The sequence below is a fragment of the Tachysurus fulvidraco genome, chromosome 7 (assembly GCF_022655615.1).
Source record: "Tachysurus fulvidraco isolate hzauxx_2018 chromosome 7, HZAU_PFXX_2.0, whole genome shotgun sequence".
Classification (NCBI taxonomy): domain Eukaryota; kingdom Metazoa; phylum Chordata; class Actinopteri; order Siluriformes; family Bagridae; genus Tachysurus; species Tachysurus fulvidraco.
In genome coordinates, this window is record NC_062524.1 from 6,003,544 (window position 1) to 6,030,671 (window position 27,128).

The 27,128-nt window shown below is 39.3% G+C and overlaps 3 protein-coding genes across 7 annotated transcripts in view; 2 read left to right on the forward strand and 1 right to left on the reverse strand.

The window, feature by feature from the left end:
* Positions 1 to 662: 662 nt before the first annotated feature.
* Positions 663 to 13,438, forward strand: atat1 (alpha tubulin acetyltransferase 1). Of its 4 annotated transcripts, XM_047816155.1 has the most exons (13): positions 666 to 1,221; positions 2,776 to 2,836; positions 2,931 to 3,022; positions 3,499 to 3,556; positions 4,348 to 4,461; positions 5,785 to 5,886; positions 7,175 to 7,220; positions 8,723 to 8,768; positions 9,259 to 9,333; positions 10,093 to 10,285; positions 12,448 to 12,542; positions 12,705 to 12,774; positions 12,867 to 12,953. In XM_047816155.1, the coding sequence occupies exons 1-12, from the start codon at positions 1,136 to 1,138 to the stop codon at positions 12,724 to 12,726; spliced, it is 990 nt and encodes a 329-aa protein (XP_047672111.1). In that variant the 5' UTR covers positions 666 to 1,135; the 3' UTR covers positions 12,727 to 12,774; positions 12,867 to 12,953. The 4 variants fall into 4 exon arrangements, 2 of the variants coding, with proteins under 2 accessions (XP_047672111.1, XP_026989604.1); XR_007143503.1 differs by lacking the exon at positions 12,867 to 12,953 and having other exon boundaries at positions 663 to 1,221; positions 11,707 to 12,542; positions 12,705 to 12,759; XM_027133803.2 differs by lacking the exon at positions 8,723 to 8,768 and having other exon boundaries at positions 679 to 1,221; positions 12,867 to 13,438.
* On the reverse strand, positions 13,435 to 21,521 carry si:ch211-152p11.4 (regulator of G-protein signaling rgs-7). 2 transcript variants are annotated; one of them, XM_027133804.2, is made up of 6 exons: positions 21,171 to 21,520; positions 19,647 to 20,161; positions 18,633 to 18,691; positions 18,261 to 18,385; positions 15,827 to 15,993; positions 13,435 to 14,634 (listed from the first exon to the last, which is right to left on the reverse strand). In XM_027133804.2, the coding sequence occupies exons 2-6, from the start codon at positions 20,148 to 20,150 to the stop codon at positions 14,464 to 14,466; spliced, it is 1,026 nt and encodes a 341-aa protein (XP_026989605.1). In that variant the 5' UTR covers positions 20,151 to 20,161; positions 21,171 to 21,520; the 3' UTR covers positions 13,435 to 14,463. The 2 variants fall into 2 exon arrangements, with proteins under 2 accessions (XP_026989605.1, XP_026989606.1); XM_027133805.2 differs by having other exon boundaries at positions 14,393 to 14,634; positions 15,841 to 15,993; positions 21,171 to 21,521.
* Positions 21,522 to 25,371: 3,850 nt separating this feature from the next.
* Positions 25,372 to 27,128, forward strand: part of c7h5orf49 (chromosome 7 C5orf49 homolog) — a 5,601-nt gene continuing 3,844 nt past the window's right edge. Inside the window, exons 1-2 of the mRNA XM_027133868.2 lie at positions 25,372 to 25,580; positions 25,677 to 25,793. Coding sequence (XP_026989669.1) covers positions 25,464 to 25,580; positions 25,677 to 25,793 — 234 coding nt within the window. The 5' untranslated portion in view covers positions 25,372 to 25,463. The remainder of the gene's footprint in view (positions 25,581 to 25,676; positions 25,794 to 27,128) is intronic.

Below are 27,128 nucleotides of genomic sequence, written 5' to 3' on the forward strand. Positions count from 1 at the left end.
TTTTGTAAACCTTTCTATCAGGAATAAAGTATCAGCTATTATTATTATTATTATTATTATTATTATTATTATTATTATTATTATTACTACTACTACTACTACTACGAATTATTAAATATGATCATTATTATAAATTATTATTCTTATTATTATTACTATTATTATTATTATACATTTTCTTCTTCTTCTCCTAAAGTATTATTATTATTATATTTTAGTAATAATTGTTATTATTACTAATTATTATTATTGTTATTATTTTATTATTATTCATTTTATTTAAAGCTACATTCAGTTATAATTGTCCTGTATTCTTGTATTACTCTGATTTGTAAAATATGCATTCCTACGAAACAATTAATATGCATATTAAATCACGATATATTTTTAACATCCTTATCTGCTTTATTCGAGGTTCGTTAGCTACATTTTTCCACGCTGTTTAATTGCTAGTTGTTTATTAACGAAACACGAAAATTACTTTGTGTTTTGGTTGCCACGCAACCATTGTCTTTGCCACGGAGGAAGCGGAAGTACGGGGACTAAAACAGGCGTGATTCCAAAAACCCTAGTACTCCCTACACAAGTGCACTATGTAGGGTATGAAAAGAATGCTTTCCGCACCCTGACTAGTGCACTTTAATGTGTAATTAAGTCTGCTGAAAGCATGCCTCTACATCTATCCTCTGAATAAGGCTGGTTTTTCGTTTTATAGGCCACTTTTTTTAAACCTAAATCAGTATATATATATATTTATTTATATATTTGTAATTTTTTAAAATGTATTTTAGTATGTAATCTCTACATTTTGAGTTAAAGCGACTCATAAACAGAGCTGATGGTTTATTGAATTTGTATTATGGCCTTTGACTAGAACACAATGAACGACAGAAGGATCGAGGGATCAAATTAGTGCAGGAGTTTATTTTTATTTTTTATAAGCTGATACAAGTATAATAAGGGTTTTTGGTCTTCTGGGATGTTATTCAGTCTCAGCACCATTAATGTGTAAGGTGTAGTGTCTGCAGTGGGTCTGTTACTCTATACACACACACACACACACACACACACACACACACACACACACACACACACACACACACACACACACACACATATTTATATATTTATTGCTATGGATTTTCCTTTCGATCTGAACTCCTTGTTTCTGGAGAGAATCTCAGTGCTGGATCACAATCTGTGTGCTGTCCGGAAAGGAAGGTAACTAGTTTCTTTATGTTTAATGATTCCCTTCTTGATCCAAATACAAAAAACATCTGTCAGTCTTTATGAGGTGTGGTTTAGAGCTGTTTGTCTCTATTGTTGTTTTCCACTGAATGACTTCTGTTGATTAGATTATGATCCACATCTGAAACCTTTCCCTTTTCCTCTCGTTATTTATTTACATTATTTTTTTTTAAAGTAACATTAATAAAAAAAAGGTACTATTTATATTATTATTATTATTATTATTATTATTATTATTATTATTATTAGTAGTAGTAGTAGTAGTAGTAGTAGTATGAATTATTAAAGATGATTATTTATTATTATTATTATTATTATTATTATTATTATTATTATTATTATTATTATTATTATTATTATTAATATCAAAAACAACAACAACAACAACAACAACAACAACAAAAACAATAATTTTATCTTTAATACATTTTTTTTATCCAGATCAGGATTGTAATCTATTCGAAGATTATTCCAGTAACACTGGGTGTGCAACAGAGACACATCCTGGATGGTACATTAGTCCATTATAGGGCAACACACACACACACACACACACACACACACACACACACACACACACACACACACACACACACACACACACACACACACACACACACACACACACACACACACACACACACACACAGTTGTGTCTATTTCACAACTTCTTACTAAAAAATTTAGTATTTTGTAGTTTTCTATCAGAAATAAAGCATATTTTTATTAGTAAGAAGTCATGCTATTATTATTATTATTATTATTATTATTATTATTATTATTATTATTATTATTTCATCAAATTTTACATCACAATTTTCTGAACATGCTTTATCTACTTCCTTTCCTGGATGGTACATCAGTCCATTACAGTGCAACACACACACACACACACACACACACACACACACACACACACACACACACACACACACACACACACACACACACACACACACACACACACACAAACACCTAGTCTGTAGTGTAGATAGACTGAATACGCATGTGTACTTAAAGTACACATAATCCCGTAACTATATTAAAAAATACTGAATGAATAAGTGATGGTCCATAGAATATGAGTAAATAAATATAAAATTATAGAAAAAGTTTCTGTGCAATTTTCTTATGGGCAGTTTAGTGTAGTCAGTTTGGCATGTTTTTGGGAAATGGGATGTATTCAGAAAACCCAGAGGAAACCCTTACGTTGTGGATGTGTGCCCTACAACGGACCGGTGTAAGAGCCAGGCTGTATTCCCATTCTCATGTGTTCTGCAGATGTGCATGAATGAATACTGCTACTACAACTACTACTGGTCAAATTACATGTTGATAGACTGTTTCTGTTCACTTTTATGACTCAAACCAGTCAAACCTTAAATAAAAAAAATCTTCTTAAATATAAGCACCAGCGTTCATCTCTTTCACTTTCATCTCCGTAATAAATATTCCATAATGTTTATATATATAAAACGGTAATATAGTAATAATTATTTCTTTTCCTCATATGCTTTTGTATTTCAGACCTGAAGCCCTGAATCAGATTACCAGGGTTATTAATGAATTAGGGAAAGCTTCAGCCAAGGTGATTTATATCTATGTCATTTTAATGATTGTTTTTTTTATGGTTTCCTATAGTGTGATGATGTGCTTAAACTTTATAACATTTGCTATTTTAGGCCCAGAATCTGCCTGCACCAATAACAAGTGCAGAAAAGCTTCAGGCCAACAGACACTACCTCTACCTGCTGAAGGACGGAGAGAGAAACGGGTAAACTGCGTGTTTTAATTAACTTCTTCTTAATAGCTGGAAAAAAATTCAAATTTCACGTCTGAATTAAATGAAACAAAGTTGTAGATGCAGTAACAAGTCATTGTGCTTTCTTTTCTTTCTTGGTGCTCACCTCTTAGCTGTCAGTAACACCTGTCTCTCTCTCTCTCACTGTCTCTCTCTCGCTCTCTGTCTCTGTATTCTGTATCTCTCTCTCTCTCTCTCTCTCTCTCTCTCTCTCTCTCTCTCTCTCACTGTCTCTCTCTCTCTCTCTCTCTCTCTCTCTCTCTGTCTCTCTTTCTTGCTCTCTGTCTCTGTATGTCTCTCTCTCTCTCTCTCTCTCTCTCTCTCTCTCTCTCTCTCACTGTCTCTCTCTCTGTCTCTGTCTCTCTCTGTCTCTGTCTCTCTCTCTCTCTCTCTCTCTCTCTCTCTCTCTCTCTCTCTCTCTCTCTCTCTCTCTCTCTCTCTCCACACAGAGGCCGTGGAGTTGCAGTAGGATATCTGAAGGTCGGATACAAGAAGCTCTTTCTGCTTGTAGGTGGTTTCCTTTTTCACTGTTTGTTTGTGAATATATGTACCGTGCCTAGACACCCTATATTTTTTAATAGAAATTGTGTTCCTAATTTATCTAATTTGATTAATTAGCACATCAGTAAACAGAGAAACTGTTACAGAGAAAATGTTGTATATATTTATTTAAATGTTGGAGCATGGAGTATGAGCACAATCAGGAACAAACCATGTCTGTAATAAAACCTGCAGAGACAGAAAAAAATTCTTCTGTTCCTTAAAAACAGCTTAAAAGTACCGAATCCAATTATAATCCGAATTATAATTTGTTGTTGGTATTCTCACTGCATTCTGCTTTTCACACTTTTTTTTTTTTTTTAGATTCTCTTCATTAATTAACATGAACCAAACCACAAAGAATTTAATACACAGGAATCAGGAAAATACTAAGCACATGTATTTAGCTAAAAAAAAATCATCTTAAACTTAATATGAAAATCTTCAGGGTCATTAAAATTGTTATGAAATTCGATTTCAATTTTAAATGTAGCAATTTTTTTATGAATTAATTTTAATGGACTAAAAGATTAGTCACTGGACATCAACATGTCTTTATGTGTTATCTACAGGATTTTACTGAAAACATTAATACACTATAAAAAAAAAAAAACAGGCCAGTAAAGGTCTGTCAATTTGACATGAAATATTTGAAAGCATAACATGATATAGGATTATAAGATATAGAAGATTTGAGCGTGTTGTTTGTGTACAGTATGTCAGTGACAGGGTGTGACCCTCTTTTACACTCCTTGTAGGACCAGAGGGGGGCGCATTTGGAGACCGAGCCTTTGTGTGTGCTGGATTTTTATGTGACTGAGAGTTTGCAGAGACACGGATACGGTTTGGAGCTGTTCCACTTCATGCTGGAAGTCAGTCCCCAGTACCACAAACACACAAACTGTACTAATGCCTAAGTAATAAATACCTACTAATACACAAATGTAGTATTACTTAGTAATAACATATATTTCAAATCGGTACGTTAACTTTTCTTTTTTCATTTCCAAATATAAATATTTAAATGAAATGCTTTTAATTTGTCAAAAAAAGGCAACTAACTAATTAGAATTTTATAATAAGTATAACTTGGATAAGAGCGAATTGTGATTTAATTCTACATGTTATATAGTGTTACATAGAACGGTTTATATTTACATGCAACATTATATTCTCTATACAGTCTACAGTAATACGATCATTTAAGCATTTTAACGTGTTTACTAAATACCAAGAATCTCGTTCTCATTATGATATCAATATGAACGTTATACACTCACTGTCCACTTTATTAGGAACACCTATACGATGTAATGCTATTATCCAATCAGCCAATGTTCATGGCAGAATGAGAGGAACATGCGATGTGAGTCACTTTATCGCTGCTATACAGAGAGTATACTGGCTCTTGAATTTGAACAGAAACATGTGAAAAATAAAAAACCTCCAGTAAATAGCAGAACTGGAGGGAAACACGTTGTTGATGAGAGAGAGAGAGAGATCAGAGGTTTGATTTAACTCATATAAGCAGACTTTACAACTGTGGTGAGCAGAAAAGCAACTCAGAACGCACAGAATGTTTAACCCTGAAGTGGATGGGCTACAGCGTGTTCCCTTCATATCAGCCACGAACAGGATCACTGACGTTAGACAGACGAAGACTTCTGCTACCTGATCGGCTCATTAGAGAATTGCATAAATCAGCAGATGTGCATATGTTCCTAATAAAATGGACAGCAACGGATATGAAGATAGGCGTTTAACAAGCTCCTGGGACAACAAAGGAACAAAGACTGAACATTAACAAGTTCTGATGACATAATCAGTGCACAAAGACTGAACAACAGTACTGAACTTTGCAGTATTCTATATTTCTTTCAGTTGCTCATCAAAGCTCAGCACTTATTCTTTAAATTTAACATTGTTCCAAACATCATTTTGTTCCAAAGCACAAAAAAAAACAACAACCCAGGTCTCATTTAGAAATAAAAAGAAAAATATCATTGATTAAAATATTATATAATATAAAGAGATAATATAAAGAGATAATATATATTATTATATAAACATTTTAAAGATAAATAAGGCCATAATAATCTCTTTTTAGAGTGTTATATGTAATGGATATCTCTGTGTCCTCATTTTCACTCACCTATTTTTGTGTGTGTTTTTTTTTTTTTTTTTTTGTCTGCCAGCACAAGAAGGTGGAGCCTGAACAGATGGCGTATGACAGACCTTCCTCGAAATTCCTGGCCTTTCTAGAGAAACACTTCGATCTTAAGCACAGTGTACCTCAGGTATGATTTCCCTGTATTATCTTACCTAAACACCAGCTGTTATCTGAGCTTAGCCTTTACAAACAATCACCAAAACCACCTAAATACAGCCCGATTAAAAGGGACGGGGAAAACAAGAAGAAAGAAAGAAAGAAAGAAAGAAAGAAAGAAAGAAAGAAAGAAAGAAAGAAAGAAAGAACAGGAAAAATAAAGAAAGAGAAAGCAGCTGAAAATGTCAGATAGACGTCCGTCCTCCTCCCCGCCTACAAGCTAAGGAATGACTATCTAGATAAGAAAAGAAACCTAAAAAAAATATATAAACAAAAAAAATAGTAATATAAACTGTTATTCTCACACCGGACAGAAACTCACAGCATAAACTATGCATTTAAAGGTGAAAAGACATGAAGTCATGTTGCGTCATTTTTTTTTTTTTTTTTTTTTTTTTTTTTTGAGGTATATTTCTCACTTCAGGCTTATTCCTAATGTTCTCAGGGAGATTTTACATGACGTTGTGTTGTAATAAGGATTTTTACGGCCTCGTTTCTCCAGCAGTTGGAGATCTCGGATCTCATGTTTCTCTAAATGGTTCACAAGAAATTCGCTAGTCATGAAAACTTACTTAGCTTGATAAAACTTTCGGTTCCTGTCAAAGCTCCTAAAGATGCGGGATTTAAAATTTCACGTAAAAGGAAACTCGGTTAGTTTAAAATATGGATTATAGTGTTAATTTTTTAAAAATAATTTCTATCCTACACTATCATGTACTGTATATACGCTATATGGACAAAAGTTTGTGCACCCCTGTGTTCTTGATGAACATCCTTTTACAGATTTATCCCTTCTTGACTGTTATAATAAGCTCCACTCTTTTCTTCTCTTCTGGGAAGATTTTCACTAGAAGTTGGAGCGTGTCTGTGGGGATTTGTGATCAGTGAGGGTGAGGATTAAGGGCCTTGCTCAAGGGCCCAACAGTGGCAGCTTGTAGACCACTTGTGCCACCACTACCCCAAGTGCATTAGTGAGATCGGACACTGTTGTAAGACCGAGGAGGTCTGGGGTTCAGTTGGAGTTCCACTTCATCCTGAAGGTGTTTAGTGGGTAAAGAGTTAGTTCCAGTGAAGGGCAATTGTAATGCTTCAGCATCTGAAGACATTCTGTTTACATTTGTTAGTTTAGGGAAGAATCACATGGGTGTCCGCATACCTTTGGCCACTTCAGTATATATTGCCCATTGTACTGAGTGCCATAACTTTCTAATATATCAGTAAATGTCCTCTCGTTTGTCTCATTTTTCCCCCTGCATCAGGTGAATAACTTTGTGGTGTTTGAGGGTTTCTTCAGGAACAGATCAGGTAAGAACTTGTGCACGTCCGTGTTGGTTTGAGGTTGGGAAATTTTTATTTTTATTTAGCATTCACATAAAACCAAAGTTTTACTTCGGGCTATAAGGTGATTCGTGTTAACTTCCAGTCATTCAGTTATCAGTACAGAGAACACGGTTCAGACGCAGTGGTTTCGTGCAAGCTGACAGATATTTACATGCATTTTTCACACTGGATGTGTAGCTTCTCAAAAGACGTGTTTAAAGCGCTGAATAGTTTAGCTCAGGCTTATCTTGCTGATCTCCTGAAACACTATAACCTCTCACAAACACTTCACTCAGCTGAGCTTGTGAATCCAGAGGATCAGCCGCAGCTTAGCCGGTGACGGATATGTTTCTTGCGGCTCTAAACCGAACGCTCGGTAGCTCTATCGGACGTTAAATCTGATTCAAACCTGATTATTTGACATGACATTTTCCTTAGTATAATTTTGTGCGTCGTGGTTTATTTTATTTCCCATGAATTGCATTCAGTTGAACATATAATCGATTTATGATCATTAATATTTAGATTTTTTTAAAAATAAATATATATATAAAGATTTCCCATTTAGTTTGTTAATAGTCGCTATAAGTGTTTTTTTTCCCTCTGATGTAACATCCCAGCATTATTATGACATTTAAAAAAATCCCTTCTCAGTACTTGTTCCTCCTTTTTTTTTATCTATCCAAATGCTTGACTTATCGCAGAGCTTCATCAGAGCTTCATCAGAGCTTCATCAGAGCTTCATCAGACCAGCAGCTTCAAGATATTATAAGACACACGATTATTTTGAGTAAAACAAATATGCGTAACAGTTTGAGATTACACACCGGTCGGCCCACTAAAGCCGGATACATGCTAATACGAAGGCACCTTCCCATTACGTTGAACCAAAGTTATAAAACACGCCTAGCTCGTTTTTTTCTGACATTTACAGGCTGCTCGTGTGTGGCTGTGCGTGATAGAGTGGAGGCTGGGAATGGGAATAGTGACTCAGGCATGTGGCATTAAGATTAAATTCCAGATAGGCAGAACCTGTGTTTGTTTTTTGGTTGTTTTTTTTTTCACAATGGAAACACTGCACCTGAACAAGCCTGTACATGCGGCAACGTGTTACATGACGCGCGTTATGTCATAACACGAAGTACGACACCAGGCATCGCTGCTTTGGCTGCATTTCGACTACTGATGTCACAGAACGTGCCGATTTGCTAGAAGATTAAGCAGATTTCTTACTTTTGTTTTATTTATTTGTTTGTCATTTTTGACAAATACTTCTACCTGAAGCAGTGGAAAGAATTTCGAACTTAAAAATGAATAAGCTTAATAAACTCGTATTTGTTTTAACAATCTCATAATGGTAGATAAATTCTCCTCCCCCCCCCCCCCTTGCATTTTTTCCCTTGTAAATGCTACTAATTATGGAATAATGATAGTAAGGGGAACTGTTATGTCATGATGGCTCCCCTTTTGTTTCGTCAAACTTCCAGGCGCTCCATCTTCCCCTGTGACGGATCAGGGGATGTACGGCTTTTTGTAAGAACGCTCACTTTCTACTCCCTCTCTTTTCCCTTTGCACCTAGCCAGCAGCCTTGTCCCTGTTTTCTCATTGCGAAACCTTTTACACTTGCAGCATCTCGGTGTGAAAGCTATCCCACTTCACCCATGCTTCTGTGCGTATTTTTTTTTTAGCACTAAGTCACATTCTTAGTGCGATATCTGTCTTGCTCGCTGTTTGCTCCACCTTCTGAAACAGCATCCACACCTTGCTTGTGCTAATGCAGCGTGTCCCTAAAGATACAAATATTCCCAAAAACAGCAAAGCAAAAAAAACCCCCAAACGATCTTACTGTTTAGATTCATGCCATAGCCGAACGATCTCCTCTTAGACGCACACATAAGAAACACGGATATGAATACAGAGTAAATATTAATGTAGTGTGTTGTGTAGCATTGTGTTGTAGATATTGGCACAGCTGTGACGCCAATATGTGACAGGATTGTGACAGGATTGTTGTTTTTGTAGCGGCTCAGTCGAGAAAAGCTCCTCCAAAAAAGCCAGAGGGAGAGATCAAACCCTATTCACTAATGGAGAGAGAGGGTGAGTACAGTCTGTTGCATGGTGACTCATTTATTGCATTCATTCATTCATTCATTCATTCATTGCTTTTTAAATAAATATAATGCTTTATTGTATTTGTTAAGGGCACGGTGCTTTCAATTATTCATACTGTATGTTTACGATCATTAGAACTATAGCTGTCTAAAATTGTCTAAAATATCGCGTGCATTGGGGATTAAAAACACCTCTGCACAATAATCTAGTGTGAACAGAGAACCGGTAAGAAGCGTAAGAGTGTAAAGAGGAGAACGAGTAGGAAAAGTGTCCAAAGAAACAAAAAATCGTGCGAGAGGTAACAAATGATTTGAGCTAAATTTGTTTTCTTGACTGATGTTATGAAGTGAAAAATGTAGTAAAACGAAAGTTTAGCATGCTTGTGTTGTTTTTAATATCCAGTTTAACAGAATTGAAAATTGCGCACACACACACACACACACACACACATGCACACAAACGCACAAAATGACACACGAATAGAAATAGAATAGAATAGAAACCGTCTCTCTTAGCAAACTGTAAAAATATGATGCGACAATAATAGCAATGCTTAACAGTTTTACGAATGTACAGCTCGTATGAAGTAAATACAGATGTATCCGTACTGTATGTGTTCACATCCTGTTTAGGTTTCTTCTCCCTCCTTATGCTGGGAGAAGAACGTTGTTTCTGGCGATATCGATGGTTTGTGAAGTGATCTGACAACACAGACTCTCTCTTTTTCTATCTCCTTACTCAAAGCGGTGAGAGAGGAGCAGAAGGCTCTCCCGTGGCCTTTCATCCGCTCCACGGCCGTTCCTCAATCTCCTCCTCTGGTGGCATCCTCCCCGTTCTCTCGCTCCCTGAGCGTGGGATCGTCCCCCAACCGCACTCCTCATCCTCAACCTCACATCCCTCCACACCTGGCCGAAAACTGCCGGACAAAACGCACCAGGTACACAACACTTCTGACATGAACAGTAACAGACTGTACGATTGGTTCCAGTACTTAGAGACACATACATTCCTGCAGCTTCTGAGTTTAAATCCCTCACAGACTTCCCTTCAGTTCTAAACACCCCTATCGACAAGACGGCCACTTGCCTCACAAGAGTACAAAAGATACGTTTTGTACGAACCCGCTGTTCGTTTCCTTTGGAACTACATTCGCTATCATTTTGCTAACTACCTAACTAGCATACTAACTATCTGCCTTGTTAACCAGCTAGATGCGTTACATCAGACGAATCCAAAATGATGATCAAGTTCAAATCACATGTCTATTCATCTGCACTTACTCACTAATAGAACTTGGGGATGTTCTGATTTAGGAAAATTAATCAGTAACGGATTGTTGCGATGAAACTGGTTACTAATTATCGTTACCAGCCTGGTGTCCATTTACTTTCTATTAAAGCAAATATTTCTTCAACCGCAGTAATACTTTTGATAGAAAGTTTTAGAAAAGACGTTTATTCCTTTTATCGCTTATGTTATAACATCTTTAAACATTCTTTCTCCTAACTAGTCTCTCTTTTTACTCGTTTTAAATTAATAAGGCAAAAACACACCATGTGATTTTACTGAGAAACCCGAAAGAGCAAAATCATAAATGTTTTCCCATAACGGAAAACGTAACGCCTGTTAGCGAACGCTGAGCTCGGTGACTCCTTCCATAACCGTTAAAGAAACATCTCCTTAATTTTCTATTTGTATGTTATGTTATCTTATGTTATTCTGGCATGTCTGCTTAAACAAGCAAGCAAAGTACATGAATATAAACCTATGACTTGCCTTGTCAGAGCTGCTATTATAAAAACTAATCACTAACCACCGACCAATCGGATCTGAGACTTCAGCAGTGCTGTGGTGTAAACATGCATGGACTAGTTGCCTACATAAATTTCACTCGAACTGAAAAGGATATGACTCGAGAGTGCAAAGTCTCTGCTCCTTTAGTTTACAGTCATGTTGACTCATCCCTTATTTAAAGGTCACTTAAACTTCCACTGAGCTGTTAAAGTATTAGCATCGCCCTCAAGACAGCGAGTGGTGCAATAAAATCAGTGTTGGAACGCAGCCTGTGACTGATTCGGTCAACAGCAGATGGAATTTCCTCTCATTAGAGTTTCATTGCTTACAGCACCTCTTGGCTCTTCCAGCGAATCATTTTCTACTCTTTCTAAACAGCGTCTCTTCCCTTTTCTCTGTCTTTCTCTCTTCCACTTTTGTCCCCGCTCTGTCATTCTGTGCACGATTCCCTCCTCCAACCCCGCCCTGCCCCGTTGCACATGCACAACCCAACCTTTTCTTCTCCGATGCATTCGATTCCCATCTTACACAATGCTACGTTCTTGTTGGCTCATATCTCCACAGTTCTCTAAATAGATCCCAGCTCGGCTTTCACTGACCTTTCAACTTTTAACGTAGAATTTTAACAGGCTTGAAGATGGCCACATTTGAACCTTTTAGTGTTTGTTGTTTGGTTGTGTGATTTAGGTCATATAAGGATGTGGAAATCGCTGAAATCGTTCTTTCAGGGATGTGAGAATACGAACCCTGGTTTTTGTTTTGTTTTTTAATAATATGGCACCGAATGAGAAAAGGAAGTAACTTGTAACTTAAAGAGTAGATAGGTTTTTGAAATTTCCCTGTGTTTACTTCATCAAGGAACAAACCTGTTAGTAATCACAAAAGTGTCAAATCTCCCTAAAATCCTCACTGAGGTTTATGTTTAATAAATCTGTCCTGAACCTGTGGCTACTTCTGCTTTTAACTCTTAACATTTTGACCTCCAATAAAAAACAGTTCAATAAAAATGTCACTAAGAAGTCAGTCTGTGCCTTCCCTGAGCTCATTAAAAGAAGACTCAAACATGAAGAATACACAAAGTGCGATGTTAAAGTTAAGTCGAAACGTTCCACAGTCATTGCATTCCTTCTTATTTGTTATGTCCATGAAGTATAACAAGTTTGAGTTTTCTAATTGTTTTATTTATTTATTTATTTATTTATTTTTCCTCTTATCTCCGGTCATCCTCTTTCTTTACGGCATGACGCTGCATTCCTTCATCCCTTCCCCTCCATGTGTGTCCACTTTCCCTGTCATCACCTTTAGTGCTCAGGGTTTGGTTGCCAGAAACAACCTCTACAGTCGTCATGTGAACAGCAGAGGCCTCGGGCTCTTAATGGCAGAACAGCTGAAGCTGCCAGGTAATTGCATAAACTGGCACTGTGTGGAGTGTATAAGTGTGTGTGGGTGTGTGTGGGTGGCAAGGCTACTGTAATCCACAGAGCACTCCATTTCCTAGGTATTTATTTGTCAGTGGTTTTGTGTGTGTGTGTGTGTGTGTGTGTGTGCGCGCACTTCCTCAGGGCTGAAGCCAGTGCTCAGTGAGAGTGTGTGTGAAGCAGTGGGACACACAAACACAGCAGAAAGTTCAGCGTAAGAGTTTAGATTCCCTTTATTTCTCTTATATGTCTTTTCCTTCGCAACCATTCTCTTCCAGAATTCTTTCGTTTCTTCTCTCTCTGTAGAACACACATCCAGGGCACGTCTGTATTCCTGCCCCCGCTCCAAGGGGTTCTTAGGCAGCAAGCTTCCGACCACACGGCTTTAAACGACACTGACGGCACTACGGATACCAGGACAGCAAGGGAGACGAGGAACGAGGAAGGCGAGACAGAGACCGAGACAGAGAGAGACGACGGGTCTTCCTGGACTGTGGGTGGAAAGCGATGCACGGCCCAGTGGGTCAGACGGAAACACGAATTTCGCAGCACGCGGCCGTGGTGACGTGAGCACAAGAAGAAAAGCCGGTCGGAGATCCGAGAGAAGACGAGAAATCTAAGATATTGGAGGGGGGGAGCAAAACAAAACAGTTACAAGAAAAGAACGAGATGAAGAGCTTCCCGTAGAAAGCTAAAACAGGACGTTTCAAAGAGAAATGAAGCCATACAGCACACAAGATTTGACCTCGCAGCGCGGCAGCTAGAATTTAGCCACACATTAAATGCCAGAATTTTGTACCTATTTAAGCAGTATTGTGTAAAGTCAGGGATTTTTTAATGTTTTTTATTTCGAAATAAACTAAAAGCAAGTGAATCAACTTTATTATCTTTATTTATTCAACCACCATAACCTTAATTCACACAAATAATGACATGTCAAACATCCCCGCTTTTCCACTGAAACATCCTGAAAATGATACGGAGTTCTACAGTCAAGAAAATGAAACTCTTGCGTCTCTCCGAGCGGCCGCTTTCGTGCAGCGAAACACTGACGTTTTGTCTTTTTTACTCCGACGTGCTCGTAAAAAAAAAAGACAAAACGGTTCGTCGGTGTGGGATTTCGCGCAGTCAACATGCACGGTATAACAACTAGGGAAATTCTTGAACGCTGCAATCTCACTCTCTTAACAGTCACACTTGTGTGGATCTATCCTGCGGCGATGTTGTGTACTCATGAGAGACAGTAACGGAAATGAGGACGTAAAAACAATTCGGCGGTATCTTGTGACTAATGCAGAAGGATCACAAATAATAAAACATACTCTGACTTCTGTTTAGAGATCAGATTCTTCAGAAAACCTGATTTATTTCTTAATATCCCAAACCATTAGAGACATAAACAACAGAGAGGAATTCTATACACAATGCGCTTTGGGTCACTTTACAACCGTCACTGGTCTTCGGCCAAGCGTGCATGTTGACTCAGGTAGGAAGGAATTCCTTGAAAAATGTCCCGATATTCCTGTACTTCCAGTGCCGTGACCCTAGGAGAGGAGGCCGATCTGGCCTGACGAGTTGTTGCTTTCTGTAAGCTCACTGAAGCATGATGGGAGAGAACAACTTAGGTAATGATTACAAGTTAGTGCACGCACGAGCTAACCTAAGACTGCTGGCTGAGTACAGAGTAAAGAAAACATCGGCGCTCTCCCCCTCCCTGTTCATTTAATCCGCTATACTATTTCTGTCAATATATTAACTTAAGAGCAGAAAAAAGAAGTTCTGATTATTCTATCGTTATTAATTCTTGATTGTTTTCAAGCTAGATTCCACGATCGGCACTGTCTGTGCCGTTGTCTTCATCAGTCTGTTAAATGCCCTCAGAATGCCTCCGTGAGCCGTGTTCTTAATGAGCGTCCTGTAGGAGCGTGAGGTAGATGTTGGACTGCAGGAAGCGAGGGTAACAGTCGAATTCCAGTAGGGCGCGGATGCGTTTCTGAGCGTGACACAGGGAGCTGCGAGAGGGAGCTTTCAGCAGCTGCAGAGTCAAATCTCGAGTCTTACTGTCCAGATTTACCTGAAAAAGTGACGACAAGACAGAGTTAGGACAACAGACAGACACTTGCATAATATTTCCATCGGGGTATGATGTGGGTTCTAGTTCACAGCTCTACACACACACACACAGTATATCAGTCAAAGGTTAACTAAATACCTGATACCTAATATTTCTTACACTGTCTGATCCTTATGATTTGATTGCAACAGAAACCACGGCATTACCATCTCTACCTTGTCAATCACAGAGACATCAGCCAATCACGGCTGTCTGTGAGCTCATGTATGAGTAAGAGGGCAGATAGCCATTTCCAGAGTGTGTGCATGCTGCATTCGCTGCAGCCTGAGCAGATGTTTAATGCCATTTTAATGGCAAGGAAAAAGGTAAACAAAATTTTGCCCCTAAGAAAAAGTTTTATCTAGGATGTCAACAGGTATCTTCAGTTACTTCTAATACTTTATTTACTTCAAAGCTGTTTCTAGTATTTTAGAAAAAAAAATAATGTCACGCGAGTCTTAGCCAGGAAGAGTGTTTGTGGTTCTTGAGTAAACGTACGCTTTGCTAAACCGTCTCTCTGTTTATGCAAAGCCTGCAGTGTGTAGCGAACACGTCCACTTTCTCATGCGAGCAGTAATCCTGTGTTATCTGTTGCGCATGACGAACAGACACGGTGTTTGTCAAACAGACTCAGCTGCCGAAACAAGCAAAAAAAACCAAATAAATAAAAAAAATTAAAAAAAAATAAAATAAAAAATTCAAACGAAAAACAAAACAGAAAAAAACAGCTGTATTAAAGAGGAATAAAAATTTTATTATATTTAAAAAATGTTTAATTTTAGGCAAATTAGAGAAATGCTAATTACGTATAAACATGCTAACATTTTATAGAATTTGTATTTTAATCATTTTTTTTAACTTACTTAAAAATTGGAAGAGTCATAATGATGAATAGAATGTAATTAAATGTAGCCAAAATAATCAGGTATTAAAGACTAAATAAGAACATGCAGTAAATGCTTATTTCTGATTAAATCTCTGTAACACCTTGTTCTAATACATTAGTTTCTATAATAACACAAGAACATGTAGGATGGACACGTGTCACGTGACGCCTTTCGATACGTCATTTCCGATCTATTCAGAAGAGTCGGATTGTGTGTTTTGGGTATTATAGCACATCTTATAAGGGGTTATGGTGGTGCAGACCGACCTCACGCGACGCACCGGGCTGAATGTAGGTAGCGTTGATCTCCTTGGCACGTCGGCCCAGGCTGAAGGTGTTGGACGAATGTCTGTATTGCTCGCAGGCCATGTAGAACTGCAGGTTCTCTTCGGAGAACTGTGAGCGCAGGAATGCACCAAACACAGAGAGGGCCACTGAGGGAGAAGGGGCGAGAGGAAGGGAGAAGGTTTTAATGGGAGTTCTGTTGTCACTAAACAGTCTCAGAGGACTGGGGGTGGGGGGAGAGGTCAGCAGAGAGGAGACACAGATGGGACGTTCACACAGTGTACACACACACACACACACACACACACAGACAAGATTTAAAAATGCAGTACACCAAACAGCTGACATTTTAACTTTGATATTTTCTTTTTTTTTCCAATCCGGTTTGTCCTCACAGTGTTGATTGCTACTTTTTCCCCAGGAAGAGAAACTAAGGGGTGGAGAACGGAAGGGGTGGAGGGTATTGCCAATGCAGTTATTACGACATATTGTAGAAGTGTTTGATGTATGACCTGGGAACTACCAGAACACATAAAATAAGTGTGTATGCATGTACTACACACACACACACACACACCCCCCACAGGTCATGAGAACTCAAACTACACGGTGTCCCAAAATTATCTAATACATAAGATTAGATTAATACATAATACACTTTTGCTTTTTACACACACACACACACACACACACACACACACACACACACACACACACACACACACACACACACACACACACACACACACACACACACACACACACACACACACACACACACACACAGGTCATGAGAACTCAAACTACACGGTGTCCCAAAAGTATCTAATACATAAGATTAGATTAATACATAATCTAATACACTTTTGCTTTTTACACACACACACACACACACACACACACACACACACACACACACACACACACACACACACACACACACACAGTCATCTCTCCCCACGCATGACGGACTTCACACATCTGGTGTTATGCATATAATTGCATAAATAATATGCAAATAATATCATTTAGGAGATGTAATGTGTTCAGCTGGTGGAAAGTCCAGGAATAGAAACATTTCTGGCTCCTAGTAAACAAACAGTCAAAGCATTATTGTACATTTTGAAATATTTTTCAGCAAACAAATCTGTACTGAGAGGAAGAAAGGGATTTAATTTACAGTTAAATTGGTCCCAAGATACATTTCTATAATCATCCAATCTGCCAATCGTGTGGCATCAGAGCAAGGCATAAAAACATACACATGGGCCAAGAGTTTCACTTAAAGTTTACAACAGAATGGGCAGAAAATATTTCAGAAAGAATCTTCAGAGTTTACACATAAAAAAAACAACCCAAAGATGAAAAACATCCCATGAGCAGAAGTTAAGAGAGGTCTGAAGAGAACGGTCAGGCTGTTACAAGCTGACGGGAAGGTTACGGTAACTCCGATACACTCCAGTGTTTACAACCGCGCCACACTGAAAAGCATTTCACAATACATCATAAGTTAAACCGTGAAACAGCAGAGGACCACACCAGGTTCCACTCCTGTAGTGGGTACAGGCTAAAGCAACTGACAGGTGATGATTGGAATAAGATCTGCTTTCATAAATCTGCTGGGGCTCGATTTCTTCTGGGATGCACAAGGTCATAATGTGGCATCAATAAGATAGTTAGGTATTAATCTGCCTTGTGTTTAACTGTGCAGTCTGCTGGAGCTGGTGTGATGGTGTGGGAAATGTTTTCTTGCCACACAATAGGCCTCTTAACATCAATGGATTATTGCTTAAACGTCACGGCAGTATCTGAATGCCGGCGGCTGACCATGTGCATCTCTGTACGGCGACGATTTACCGATCTAATAAAGCCTATTCTCCATAAACACGGCAATGAGTTCAGCGTACTTTGATTGCCTCCGCAGGAACCAGCTCTAAATCGGACAGAGCTCAAATTCGATGTTGCAGAATTGTGAAAATAACAGCTGACAAATCTGCAGCAATTATGTGATGCAAACACGTTAAGCAAAGGAAGATTTCTGTGGTCTTGCAGAACCCATGGCACGATGAATTAACTAGAGCCGTTTTCAGAGCAAAGTGTTAAAGAGTCCTACAGAGGAATCTGTTCTGAACTTCTCTGGATTCCTTTTACAGATTTAATTTTTTTTTTGTTCCTTTTTTTTTTTTTTTTTTTTTTTTGACTAGAAAGCCCGCAGGCTTACAGAAGCCATCATACCCGATCTGTACTCGCTCCAAGCATAACCGGTCAAACAAGGGGAAAGGGTAAGACTGTAATCTCTGATGTCATCAACAGATCACTGCAGTCCACAAAAGCTTCACTAATAATCTGTAAGCTACACAGGTACCGTTGAATTAGCTGGAAAGTAACTTAAAAGGAATACTGTTGCTTGTTTTACCTCTGCTGTTGAGAATGACATCGAGGGACTCGGCCCATTTCTCCAGCTCTGCCCTGCTGAGCAGGGTCTTCGCGTGACCAACCTCGCTCCACTGCTTTGTGAATCGGGATCGCCGCTGTTTGGTGCTGAGCGTGAGAAATGGTGGATGAGAAATTATTTGGCAAAGTAAGAGCGAGATAAATAAAGGTCGAATAAAGATGTGAGGAAAGAAACGTTAAGACAATTGAGTATAAATCTAATAATAATGGACAAAACAGAGTATGACATGAACTGTATAAAAATCCTCAAGAGTCCTCACCCACAGACACCACAATTTAACTTCTGAAGGAAAGTGTTTAGATTGCATGAGGAAGAGCATGAGGAAGATCCTACCTGCTTTCCTGCTCTTTGGGGTCTGGTACTGTGAGACTGGGACTGGAAGTGTGGGGGCTCTACGGAGAAAGAGAAAGAAAAAGGAGGAAGTGATCGTTCAAAGAAAAGCAAATCAGGTCAAATTTCTTTCTTCAGTTCTCTTTTTTCTTCCACAGGGGATGAGAGTCAAGTAGCGATTACACAACACTTCGGCTTCATTAACGTCATGGAGTAAAAGTAGGACACGAGAACAGGAAAAGCGTTAAAGTGCATTGAATAGAAATGAAGGCTCCTTAAAATGGCCTTTCAATTGTTTGCTTATTAGTTCCACTTGATCCGGCTCTTCGCTAAATCAATCTTTATGTCAAGGGTTTTTTAGCGGCTTCTGCTTCGGCGCTGTGTCAACAGAATGAATGAAGTGATGGCACACATGAGCGCACTTTAACACAGCTATCGATTTAAAAACCCGAATGTTGAAGGAAACAAAATGCCAGAAGAAAAATTCTGAATGGCTGAATGACGCAACCAACTCAGAAGCTGAGACTTGAGCTAATACCTGAGCTAAATTTGTCCCGATACACCCGTTTCAGACTGTTTTACTACCTGAGCAACATCCTTATTACCCGAGAGCCAATAGTTGCTGTTTAGAGCAAACATACGGTACATTTCCGTTCAGAGAAAACATCCTAAATGGATTCCTTAATAAAAGATTTGCAGTGCTCCTAATCAGACTCGACACTCGCAGTTCCCAAGAAGCTGCTGTCATCATTAAGACTGTCTTGTGCACATCCCATGACTCGATTTCACAATGTATTCATACAGATAATCCATTTCAACACACTTATCTTCACTCTTCTGCACCTTGACACTGTAATGATCTAAAACTGATCCAGTGGCTCTTTGTCTTGTTGTCTCAGGGAGTTTTTTCTTTCCACCGTCACATCTGGATCTCTACTGGTTATTGAACTAAAAAAATCTTCTAACATGCATAAAATCGTTAAACACTTTCCTATTGGAGTTCACTTCTCCTCTTACCTGTCCAAACAGACTCTTCAGATGTAACTTGGCAGACGACAGCTTGGCCCGAACATGATGCCTATGATGGTGTGTTCCCGAGCCTGAGTTAAAACAGAAGGGCGTGGGCGACGGGGATGGGGATAGACCGTCATCCTTCTCTACACTCTCATCGCTGCTGATGGCATGTGGTGCCAGCTGACTGTCACTATATGCTTTGAAACTCTCGTTAAGATTGGTGACCTTGAGCAAGCCAGCTGGTATCTTTTGGTCTGTAAGATCCTCAACACTAAAGCTGAGCTCCTTGGAAAGATCCTTCGCTGATTTGCTCATGGGGTCCTGCAAAGCAGCTGGTGTAGTGGGCAGAGACGCCGCTCTGTTATCCACTCCTTCCCCCTGCCGTGGTGGGGTTTTATAAGTGCGGGTTGTGTTTACTACATCAGAGTGGTCATTCCTGTGAGACACACTTTTCCAGGGAATGAGGTCCAGGCCCATGAGAGATCCTTCTGAACTGAAGCGACGCATGATTACTTGTCCTGTGAGAGAGATTGAAAAAGATTAAAAACTTTAAGGAAATACCAGAGGTCTGGGAAAATTAGGTAAAAGACTGATATCAAATTGAGGACAGAGATTTTCAAGTACTGAGTGATTTTACTGAAGTAGGTTTCTTGTAGTCAATTTATAATCTAGGAAAATGAGCCCAAAGCTCAAAGGGGAATTACTTTAAATATCAGCTGTGCAACCTGTTTTTTCTTTGTCACTTTACTTAAATTGTACCAGCTCCGATTGTCTTCTGTGCCATGAAGATTTTGGATCTCCACTGAGATGAGGGTGACTGTGTGAGGATCCTGAGGCATCTAGACATCTACCAGCTCCAGTTAGACTATGCGATACTTAAGAGGAGATGCCAACATGTCCAGGTAGTGTTTTAGGGACGACAATCTCCTCATCAGTACAACATTTATCAGACTGTATATTTATAAATCACACCCTCCGGTGTCACCCATATGAGGATGAGGTTCCCCTTTGAGTCTGGTTCCTCTCAAGGTTCCTTCCTTTACCATTCAAAGGAGTTTTTCCTCCCCACAGACACCTAAGTCACCTCAGACTTGCTCATTGGGGATCAAAACAAACACATTTAAATATATCTCATATTAATCTTGCATTTTTGTTGTATATTAATCGTTGTTTAATATGAAACATTTTGTATTATGTTTCTTATGTTCTGTAAAGCTGCTTTGAGACAATGTCCACTGTTAGACATGCTATGCAAATAAAACTGAACCGAACTGAACTTAACAGATTCGCATTGGCATTATAGGACATCACAGTTAGATGTACACAGCTGTGTAGAGGAAAACAAACCCGTGTGAAACATTTACACACTCACAGGTGTTCACAGTGGTTTAAAGCTGGACCTCAATGTATTTATTGAATTAATATTCAGCACTTTAGGGAAACTGATAACAAAACACACACATAAAAAGACTTTTAAAGTAATAAAATACATTATTATAATTATTAATATTTGTTTATGAACAATACCTTATAATGACTCCAGGCTTCTTCTCCACATGGCAAGGTCTCTCTCAAATGCTTGAGTTTTTTTTACACACACACACACACACACACACACACACACACACACACACACACACACACACACACACACACACACACACACACCACAAACGTGCGCGTGCGAGTCTTTCTCAACTTCCTCTGACAGTTTCAAAGTATCCTGAACTTTGAATGGTTAAATATTGTTACATACACAATCCTGTTGTACAAACGACCCTCTAACATATAACATGCTACCATGTAACAGCTAACCTGTAGCCGGAGTGTATAACGCTAAGTCCCAGAAGCTCTGCATTCTTATGTTTAGTGTTTCTTGTGAATACCCCAAAAAAAAAAAAAAAAAAAAAAGAGACCACGCCCTCTTGACTTTAGGTCACGCCCAGTGCCCAATCCAGTACGAACCTGTCTGCGTTCCAGGCGTGAGCGACTGACGTTGTATGTTCCTTTTTTTCATACTTCCATAGCGACAGGAAATCTTAGGCACGGTTTAGGACGAGTTATTCAACATTTCAGGCATGTTAAAGTGTACAGTACACAATATACTTCCTGTTCCACATGCAGCAGAAGATACATATTAATCATACATGGAAATAAACATTGTGTTGGGCTCCATCCAAGTCTTCATACTAACACACTACCTCACTGACACACTACCTCCCGGACACTCTACCTCACTAACACACTACCTCACTGACACACTACGACACTGACACACTAGCTCACTGACACACTACGACACTGACACACTACCTCACTGACACACTACGACACTGACACACTACCTCACTGACACACTACCTCACTGACACACTACTTCACTGACACACTAGCTCACTGACACACTACGACACTGACACACTACCTCCCAGACACACTACCTCACTAACACACTACGACACTGACACACTACGACACTGACACACTACCTCACTGACACACTACCTCACTGACACACTACAACACTGACACACTACCTCACTGACACACTACGACACTGACACACTACCTCACTGACACACTACCTCACTGACACACTACCTCAGTGACACACTACCTCACTGACGCACACTACGACACTGACACACTACCTCACTAGCACACTGACACTGACACACTACCTCACTGACACACTACTTCACTAACACACTACCTCACTGACACACTAGCTCACTAGCACACTGACACTGACACACTACCTCACTAACACACTACCTAACTGACACACTACCTCACTGACATCATTTTATTAGACATCAAATACATTTTAAACGTTGTCTTGAATATATCTGTCACATTATTTACATCAATTTGTATATCTTGATTTATGTTTGTTCCTGTATATGATTTTTAAAACTAAAATGATCCTCCTCCTCCTCCTCCTCTTCTTCTTCTTCTTCTTCTTCTTCTTCTTCTTCTCAAATGGCTTTGCTTATTTATATACATTTACTATCAGTGTAAATAAGGAGTGGGCCTTTTATTTTTACACACACACACACACACACACACACACACACACACACACACACACACACACACACACACACACACACACACACACACACAGTTTGTAGTGTAAACAGATGGAATACTTTTACTTTATTAATCCCTAATGGAAAATGCTAAAGTACACATAAGGAAGTAACTAAGCTAAGAAATTTTTTTTGAATAAATAAGTTATGGTCCATAAAAAAGTAATAAATAAATATAGAAATATATATTTTCCCCCCTTCTTGTTTAACTTTTGTTCTTCTTTTTGTTCATCCTCTTCTTCTTCTTGTTTCCTCAAAAGGCAATACTTAGACACATACCATTATTTTAAATCAAATAAGGAGTGGCCCTTTATTTACTCTGGATTTACACGTTCAGACCAGCAGAGGGCGCTATAGACTAATATACACTTTCATTCTTTATTCAAGTTTTCCTTAAAAAGTAAAAGAATTTGCCGATGAGATAAAAAATACAGAACAAACCTGAGCTTGAACTTGACTGATTATTATTAACTTTTTATTGCTTACACTATAAATAAAACATTATAGATAGTCCTTGATTGTTTTTTTTGATGGAAAGATATTATTTTCTGTTTTGTTCTTAGCTGTACTTTATCATGAATGGATATTGGGTGGGAAGAAAATCTATTTTTTCCTCTTATGTCTAACCACCATTAGATCAGTGTTTGTGTTGAAACCATATTACATTCTACAGGGAGATATCCTGTAGGTGTATGTGGGATAAAGGGGCAAAAGGAAAGAAATGTGAGATGCATGAATGTATATCCCTTTACAATATTTTAGTGATATTTCAATGATTCCGTCCCTCAGTTGCTCACTTTTCCTTTACAGTTCCAGCTGAATGAGCTGTGTGCTTTCCTTGATTGGACTTTTTTTCAATGCCTTCAATCTGCATGCAAATGCTGGAAGCAGCTGGCTTGATAACAGGCTCAATCAGGTCCTTAGAAGGACTCCTGAAGTTTCATTTAAAGCCTAAGAAAAAATAAATTTGAGGAACCTGTTTAGATTTGAAAAGAGAGCCAGAGGCTTGAATGTTGGTTATCGTGCTGCGGTTGCAAAATGAGAATATAATTAAGTAATTAAACTAAGGTGAGTGTGCAGTGCTAACATATTGTTTACATTTTCTAACAAAGATCATACATAATTACACTGTAATCAGAGCAATTCACACGCTGCATTCGTTTTAGCAGGGCTCAGAGGTTGCTCTGTGTGAGGTTGCTCTCTCCTCGTGCGTGTGAGGTGGGAATACAGATGTAGGAAGCAGGTAGAAAGGGGAAAACCTGAGGACCATGAAGAAACCTGGTGCTGTGAGATGGTAATGCTCACTGATGCGAAAGCAATCATTGTTGTAGAATTAATACCAAGAGTTATTTCACACTTTTATCTAAGGGTTAAGGGTTAGACAGCAGCTCTCTCAAATCACAACCTTCCTAAACAGTAGAACTTAACTTACTTTAATAAAGATTATACAGTTCAATATCCAAATCTTCTGCTTGAACTCTTTCATCACCTGAAGATTGTATTATGGAGCTATACCGGTTTGGAGCTGGATTACAAAACAGTCCATTTAAGTTATCCTTATAGAGCAAGCGATTGTTCTTTTTTTTGTACCACAAAGGTGTTGGATTATCGATGGAACATGTTGATTCACCTTCTATAAAAGTTACTTTGACACCAAACAGTTCTGACCCCTTGAGGCATAGACTCCACAAGACCACTGAAGATGCGCTGTGGTATCTGGCACTAAGAAACCCTCCCCCCCCCCTCTCTTTCTGTCTGTCTGTCTGTCTGTCTCTCTGTCTCGCTCTCTTTCATTTTCTATCTGTCTCTCTCTTTATCTCTCACTCTCTGTGTCTCTCTCTCTCACTTTCTGTCTGTCTCTCTTTCTCTCTCTCACACTTTCTGTCTGTCTCTGTCTGTCTGTCTGTCTGTCTGTCTGTCTCTCTCTCTCTCTCTCTCTCTCTCTCTCTCTCTGTCTCTCTCTCTCTCTCTCTCTCTCTCTCTCTCTCTCTCTCTCTCTCTCACACAGTATCTTAAATGTTCTTGTACACTTGAGTGTACTTGCCCATTTTCTACCTTTCTCTCCCACCAAGCCCCTCCAGCCTGCCTGCCTGCCTGCCTGCCCCCACACACACACACACACACACACACACACACACACACACACACACACACACACACACACACACACACTTGTGTAATAATGATATAAAGTGGCACTGTGATGAAGTAAGCACTCCATAAGCACTTTCTGAGAGCACTTCTCGGAAATGTCAAAACCAACAACAACAAAAGAATAGCTTGTGTTTGTCTCTTCAAACGCTTTCATTAAGAGCTCACAGTTATTGCATGAAAAAAGCTATTTATAAGGATCTTGACTCCTTTTGTGATGGAGTCCAACTGATGGATAATGGTTTTTAATCCTGTAAGAGGAATTTTAATTGCACTTTTGGGCCCAAATCCTCTTCAGTAAATGACAAATAACTGTAGTTTCTTAAATGTTTGCTTACATTCTAAACTTTACGTTTAGCAAATACCGAATGACTTTCTATCTCCGTACTCTACATATGTTCTAAAGTAATTCCATTCAATTTAGTGCACTATATTTCTATTTCGGGGCGCGTACTCTCTACAGCGCATGCGCGTACTCTTTACGGTACATGCGCAACACGAACGTTCGTATCCTAGCAACCACAAATAACGTTCATTCCAGTGGATCTTGTAACTGTTTATTCCTTAAGAGAGAAAAATGGAGGAATTAATCAAAGCGGACTCAGAACCACCTTCTACACTGTCTGTGTTCAGCTTCATACCGCCAAGACGAAATGAACCGAAAGAGAGAAGATATTTCAACACGATTCCAAAGGTAGCAAAAAACCTAACCTAAAACTTTCGAACATTCCTCAGACGTGACGTCACATTGTTTGTCATATGAATATTTCCCTTGAAATATTCCCTTAAGGCTCCAGAGAGGCATCTGTACGATTGTATTTATCGGCGAGCTGAAGGCTATAATATGAAGTTACACCGTGATGACAGAGAGCACGCCAATAGACATGGACTGGACATATACACAGAGGTGAGTCACTGTCCTCACACACACTTAACACTCACTGTCCTCACACACACTTAACACTCACTGTCCTCACACACACTTAACACTCACTGTCCTCACACACACTTAACACTCACTGTCCTCACACACACTTAACACTCACTGCCACACACACAGTTAACACTCACTGTCCTCACACACAGTTAACACTCACTGCCACACACACAGTTAACACTCACTGTCCTCACACACACTTAACACTCACTGTCCTCACACACACTTAACACTCACTGCCACACACACAGTTAACACTCACTGTCCTCACACACACTTAACACTCACTGTCCTCACACACACTTAACACTCACTGTCCTCACACACACTTAACACTCACTGCCACACACACAGTTAACACTCACTGTCCTCACGCACACTTAACACTCACTGTCCTCACACACACTTAACACACTGCCACACACACACTTAACACTCACTGTCCTCACACACACTTAACACTCACTGCCACACACAGTTAACACTCACTGTCCTCACACACACTTAACACTCACTGCCACACACACACTTAACACTCACTGTCCTCACACACACTTAACACTCACTGTCCTCACACACACTTAACACTCACTGTCCTCACACACACTTAACACTCACTGCCACACACACAGTTAACACTCACTGTCCTCACACACACTTAACACTCACTGCCACACACACACTTAACACTCACTGTCCTCACACACACTTAACACTCACTGCCACACACAGTTAACACTCACTGTCCTCACACACACTTAACACTCACTGTCCTCACACACACTTAACACTCACTGCCACACACACACTTAACACTCACTGCCACACACACACTTAACACTCACTGTCCTCACACACACTTAACACTCACTGCCACACACAGTTAACACTCACTGTCCTCACACACACTTAACACTCACTGTCCTCACACACACTTAACACTCACTGTCCTCACACACACTTAACACTCACTGTCCTCACACACACTTAACACTCACTGCCACACACACAGTTAACACTCACTGTCCTCACACACACTTAACACTCACTGTCCTCACACACACTTAACACTCACTGTCCTCACACACACTTAACACTCACTGCCACACACACAGTTAACACTCACTGTCCTCACACACACTTAACACTCACTGTGCTCACACACACTTAACACTCACTGTGCTCACACACACTTAACACTCACTGTCCTCACACACACTTAACACTCACTGTCCTCACACACACTTAACACTCACTGTCCTCACACACACTTAACACTCACTGTCCTCACACACACTTAACACT

Bases quoted from the DNA above. Each gene is read 5' to 3' on its own strand.
- atat1 (XM_027133803.2), top strand. From the start codon at position 1,136: ATGGATTTTCCTTTCGATCTGAACTCCTTGTTTCTGGAGAGAATCTCA. The intron at 1,222-2,775 runs GTAACTAGTTTC...TTTGTATTTCAG, and splicing joins TGTGCTGTCCGGAAAGGAAG to ACCTGAAGCCCTGAATCAGA. The intron at 12,775-12,866 runs GTAAGAGTTTAG...CTCTCTCTGTAG, and splicing joins AACACAGCAGAAAGTTCAGC to AACACACATCCAGGGCACGT.
- si:ch211-152p11.4 (XM_027133804.2), bottom strand. From the start codon at position 20,150: ATGCGTCGCTTCAGTTCAGAAGGATCTCTCATGGGCCTGGACCTCATT. The intron at 18,692-19,646 runs GTAAGAGGAGAA...CTTTCTCCGTAG, and splicing joins TGAAGAGTCTGTTTGGACAG to AGCCCCCACACTTCCAGTCC. The intron at 15,994-18,260 runs GTAAAACAAGCA...CTTCTCCCTCAG, and splicing joins TGTCATTCTCAACAGCAGAG to TGGCCCTCTCTGTGTTTGGT.